We start from the raw sequence: 6,277 nt of genomic DNA on the forward strand, positions 1-6,277 counted from the left end.
ACTGACTAGCATCTTTTGTTTTTCTGTCGTTTTAGACTCCAATCCAAGTACGTCACCCACAGGTCTGAGCGGCGCGAGGGGTGTGGTTTATGTCAACTGCTTCAATACTTTTTGTTTTGCATCAATAACAAGAAGACCATCGCTGTCTGTGATTCGCTGGACAGAAAATCAGGTGCTTTGGGCGGAGTTTCTCACCAGCAAGGCTTCTTGAGATCCCAGCACTTGTTTTTGCCCAGGGATCCGACGAGGGCAGCTGTGCACAGAAAGTGGCGTAGACCGTGGGCACTCCAAACTGGCGAACTCCACTTAGACCCACCCTCGCCCAGTTTTCTGACAACTGGAGACCAGAGGAAAAGACACTAAAACACACAGTAAAGATCACTGCCCCGTGTTTTCAAAAGAGAAAGGACCCATGAATGGCCTTTTAATAATTCCAATAATACACGCTGGTGGGCCCGGAGGTGCTGCCGGGGTTGTACTGAGGATCCAGTTGGTCCGTGTCCTCAAAACAGTTTAGTGTGAAAGGCGAATGTTTGTGAGCGATGCCTAGCAGAAAGCTGCACAATACGCGCTCCCTGATAAATGGAAAAAAACCAGATGTGGGTGAAGCAGGAAGTCTCCTCTACACTTACACATTATCTACCAAAGCAACTCGTAATTCTTTAAGACCTGTCCAGCAGACCAAGATTATAAAACCACTCCATTTTGTTTTTGTTGTGTTAGCCTGTCATACTGTAAGTCAATCTCTTGGTGTCTGATATAGTTTTCCTCCTATGCTGTCACCAAGAAACTGCAACGAATTTGAACCTTTGAACCTCAACAAGCAACTTCAAAGTAAGGCTTGATACCTCAATTTAATCCTTTTTATTTTTATTAAATTAATTAATTAATTACTAACAGAACAAAAAAACTTGTAACCCGTACTAACAAGTATTGTCTGTGCAGGCCAAACCATTACAGTGAATTACAGCATTACAGTGACATTCAACCAGTTTATTGTTTCTCAGCAGTGGTAAACCTGAGCATGCTCAGAAGACGATTTTTGAAAAACAAAATGAGCCATCAAAAATAAATGACACTGGTCCTTTCTAACCTAATATCTAACTTGTTAGTAGACAATAATATTATATTATCATTGGCTCTGTCCTCTTCGGGGCCATCTGTGCACCCAAGAATCAGAACCAACGATAGATTGAAAACTAGTGTGTTCCTTTGAAGGAAAAAGGGGCAGATGTGGGTGCCAGAACAAAACAACCCACCTACTAGTCCACTCCGAGGGAATCCAGCATCATCTAGAATGTTGTCTTAAGATACACTCAATGTTTCTCCCCATTTGAGAGGTAAAGGCTGGTCTTATTCAAAATGTTTTTTTTCCCCTCCCTAAATCTCTTCACTTCCTGTCTGTTTAAAAAAACAATGTTTTATTTTATTTTTATTTTTAAAAAAAGGGTTTAAAACCTTTTAAAAAAAAAGAGGCCTCAGTAAGTTTCCTACAACAGCTGGGCAACCTGAGCTTTTGTGGGGACTATTTTCTATCCTGCAAATTATATACATTCTAGTGCGTTAAGTGAGTATTGACCAGCAGCCCGAATGACCAGCTGTAGTGTGCTGTAATAAGAGGCAGTGGCAGGGCTCATGTGTTTTAAAATGCTTTTTGGACGATATACGGTCTAGGAGAGCGGAAAAGCCCTATGATGGCTGCCAGTCACAGTCATCATTGTTAAGTTGTTGTCTTTTCATGGATTTGTTGACAAATAAGAGAAAATATTGAAGATGAAATCACCAGAACTTATCGCTTGGTGGGTTTGGAAGCGAAAGAATCCTTCCAGCTTCTTAGTTCCAAAACCAAAACCCTTAAGAAACCCACTGGTTTACCTCCATAGAATTAAATACAAGGCTGCTGCTTTCCTTTAGTCGTGAAAGTTTTTGGAGATACTGGTTTTTCACAGGGCGGCAAACAGATAGCAAACCCTCCTAGAGGAGAACGTTAAATAACTACTCGACAGCCCAGCAACATTAATTGGTTGGCAACAGATAACAGCCTCCTCAAGAAGAAGTGGAAGAGAGAGTGGAGAAGTAACTTTGACTTTTGAGGTTCTTTGGTGATACAGAGGACGATACCTCAAAGCTGCTTATTAAAAACCAACTGCTCCACATAGCAGATTCAAAGAGAGAACACACACACACACACACACACACACACACACACACACACACACAGTGACTCAAATAACATAAATCCACTCTTATGCTCTTAAGAGAGCTCACGGTACTTCTCCTCTTTTCCATTTAAACACAAAGGATAGGGAGATAAAAAAGGGACGTACTTTTTAAAAACATCCTACTAATTTGGTAAAAAGACTATGTGCAGATGTATCCGACTCTACACAATACAATACACAATAATGATAAACACCGTGGATACCAAACGTGCTCCTAATTGTGACTGTGTTTTTCATTTTGGTGATTTATGGATCTTATGCTACACCGGGAGATAAAAAACAAAAAAAAGAGGATAGAGGGCGGAGCATGCTGCGTTATCTTCTGGGCTTCTCACCTGACATCGACCTCCCCTCCAATGTGCATCACAAACGAGCCATCTGGCTGCTTCACTGACCATAGGAAATCTAACAGCTTCTCCCTGGAGAGGGTGAGCACAGGACAAGAGAGGGAGGGAGGTAGGGGAGGTTATTGGAAAGAAAAAGGGGACATATCGGTGACAAGAAGAGCAGGAGAGGGGTGGATATGGTACGAGTGAAGGAGGTAAGGCGAGAGGGGGTAGGGGGTGGAAGGTGAGTGTAAGTACAGCAGATTTAATAAAGCACTAATAAAAAGTCAACACACAGAAATCTGCAAACATTAGTAGCTTCAGCCTGTCAGTATTTACCACCTCTAAACACTCTACAGCTACAGGTTAAATAACGCTAATAAGATATGTCTGTAATGTTCTCCTACAATGTCACATCATAGTGTATGACTTCAAATTAAATTCAGTTATACTGACAGGGATAATAAATTAATTTAAAGCATCAATTGAATTTCAAACATCACTATAGAGCCACTGATTGATTAAAAGCTTTAAAATATGAATATGATTATAAACTTTCATTCACACTGCTTCAGTATAAGACTTCAGTATAAAAACTCTGTCATACCTTGAAGGTGATTCAATGTATACAGTGTTGTTCTTATCCTACTATCTATAGCACATCGTGTAACTCATATTTCTCCAACAGTGCCACCGCGACAAGTTGCTAATCTTGGCATATCAATCTCTATCACACAGACATCACAGAAAATGACGTCATTAAATGTGCGCACGTCAGGTAGAAAGTACACATCCTCTTCTAAATATGGTTTGAATTCAGCTTTTTTAAAGGCAAAAGTGACTGGCTTGTCTGTGTTCTGATGCTTTTCTCAACTGCCACCATAAGTATGAAGGAGTATTATAACTAAATCAACTAACTGCAACCAGTAAATCTGTTAAAATCCTGCTTTAACAGAAACTTTATTAAACGTTATTTAAAATGGTGATTTTACCACCATGGTAATACTTGGTGTAGTATAAAGCCACGACTGTACCTGTTTATAATATTATAGGCCTCTTCTGTGCCGATGATACACAGGGCGTTGACGGCAGCATAGGTAGGTGCGAGGTGAGCGTGTTGTCCTGGTCCTCCGGCAAAACCCCCAGTTGGGCTCTGACAGCGAGCCAGAAACTGACACACGCTGGAGAGAAAAGATCAAAAAGTTACGACAGAAACTTGCTGAATTGTACTTACACAAATAGACAGACACCACAATGAACAACTGAATGTTACTACAGTAATACTGAAATATCAGATTACCAAAAAAAAGAAATATTTGGTTACTGCATCTGCTGCTCTGATTATGTAACTGTAAGCAATGGAGATTTATGGGTTGAAGATGGGAGCAGTACACAGTTGTATAAAACAGTATAACAGGTTGGTATGCATACATTTTCTCTCATTATCACAACAATCACAAGTGAAGGGGGTTTAGATGAATTGAAAATCATGCCTCACACCGCTCCCCTCACAAATCACTGAGATCTTGTTTGGTTACTTGCTATTGCTGTTGTTGAAGAGCGCCTATCTGTCTGAAAATATAGTTACATAAGAAACAGGACAACGATATTGAAAATAAATACTGTAGCACAGGAATCTACAAAGTACTTCTCATACTATTTGTTGTATCAATAAAGTGAAAGTGCGTCTGACACAAAAAGGTTCGACAATCTATTCAGGCTGAATTTATATTGATATAAACTATATAATGTTAGTTATTGCAAAACAGGTACCACAGTGCCACTTATAATACATTGATGTGTGTGTGTTGCCCATAGAGGTTTATATTCAGATTATGTTTGCTGTTTTGATCTTATCAGATTAGATAGTTTACATAAAAGTGCCTGAACACAGATAAAGAATACAGACTTTGTTGAATTAAATAAAACTTTCCTTACTTTTATAGCAAAAGACAACTGCTAATATGATCAAGTCCACCATTTTGGAAAGAGACTCAATGGAAGACTAAATTGGATGTGGCTTGTTGCTTTAGTAATCCTCTCTTCTCTTTTAGTGAACCCCCTACGGAGCAGCTCGGTTTCTAGCAGAGGTTGTATTTCAGTGTGAACGTGTCTAACTACATATAAAGCTAGACGGTGCCACACGCACAACAAAGTTTCCTTTAAAATTTAAAAACAAATGCAAATACGTGTCTTATATAATAACCTAATTTGGACAAACCACTTTTCACAGACATTAGACACACAAACAACCGTTTCAGTCCACTAGAACATCAGAGCTGTTATTGTGCACCTCAGGCCTGCACAACCTCAGCAGACTGGGTTAGTTGCCTCAAGCTCATGTGGCACCGGGCACAGACCACCTCAACCACAGTTTCCTTTCCTTCCAGCCTCTGTGCACAAAGGCTGCTTCTCTCATAAGCATCCTCTTCATCCTCCGCCATGGAGAGAAATCACAAAACTGCGAGCATGACTTGAGCCAACTGAGTTGGAAGGGACACCTACATTAACTTTGGCCAACCGGACCGGTGCCAATACTGACCTGAGAACAGTGTACATTTCATGGAACAGAGAAAGCAATCTGTTGTAGGTTGCATTGTTATAAATCCTTGAACGGGGCCTGTGTGCTTTTGTGTGTGTGTGTGTGTGTGTGTGTGTGTGTGTGCACAAGGGCGTCATGTTGGCGCTGGGCAGTGCCAGCCGGTGTGTTGGCACGTCTCACAGTAATAATGAGAGTGTGGGTTGGCAGCCTGGCGTCGCTACTCGCTGCAGGGTTTGCAGTGTTACTTTCTACTGGCAGTAATTTAATCAAACGACATTTTGGTGGCGACAACGGCAACACTGTTTGAAGTTACAGCTGCATGGGCTGTCATTAGACTTGATAATCACAATTACAGCTCATGATAATTTGAGGAAAAACATTGATTTCTTACATCAACACCATGATTATTAATTACCGTGGGTGTTATTACATAATTATTAATTATGGAAACTACAAGAGCAAGAAATGATTGAACAAGATAACCCTGACTTGTGTCAGTGCTGTACTGGAAAGATTGACTAGAAAACCAGTATTCTGGCAATCTTTGTGCATTTTATTTCTAATTATATGATTATTTAAGGGTTTTGGTAAAATGCCCTCTCCATCTCTGATGATTTGCTCTGGTTGGATGATTATAAAAAAAAAAAAAACTTGATGCGTTTTAGTGCCAGATTTTATTTTTAGAGTCTAGGAGAGAAGATAAATGTCTTTGTAATGTTACAACTAAGAGGTTAGGTTGTTTTCTGGCATATGCAGACTGCAATAGTAGTTTTGGCTATAACGCCCTTTCAGCATTAATTACACATTTTAAATGCTATTATTCAGTTTTTTTTTTGCTGTATATAGGTGTAGCTATTTTATTGTATTTTTTGGATTATCTAACACTGAGGTAGTTTTGGTTTTAAAATCAAATCAAATAAAATAAAATAATATAGTGTCTTATAAGTCTACGTGGGTAGGGCTTTTGCATTGTATCACTTGTAAATATACAGTTTGACATTTTAGATGAAGCTGCTGCAGTTAATTATCATATTTTTTGCATTGCAGCACAATTTGCTCTACTATAATAATTATGTCAACTATGCAATGGTAATAAATAATAAACAGCAGTACACAATCCTTATTTGGCTCCATGTTTGCCCCATGGTAGCAGTTTATTTGTAAAGAGTGAGTCTGTGTGTGTGTGT

At 39.5% G+C, this 6,277-nt stretch overlaps 1 protein-coding gene across 1 annotated transcript in view; it reads right to left on the reverse strand.

Annotated features, from left to right (window-relative positions):
* Positions 1 to 6,277, reverse strand: part of fntb (farnesyltransferase, CAAX box, beta) — a 20,577-nt gene that overhangs the window by 8,531 nt on the left and 5,769 nt on the right. Inside the window, 2 exon segments of the mRNA XM_035678290.1 lie at positions 2,558 to 2,641; positions 3,583 to 3,729. Coding sequence (XP_035534183.1) covers positions 2,558 to 2,641; positions 3,583 to 3,729 — 231 coding nt within the window.

This window comes from Morone saxatilis, unplaced genomic scaffold (genome assembly GCF_004916995.1).
Source record: "Morone saxatilis isolate NCDOM2014 unplaced genomic scaffold, NCSU_SB_2.0 Contig7, whole genome shotgun sequence".
Lineage (NCBI taxonomy): Eukaryota > Metazoa > Chordata > Actinopteri > Moronidae > Morone > Morone saxatilis.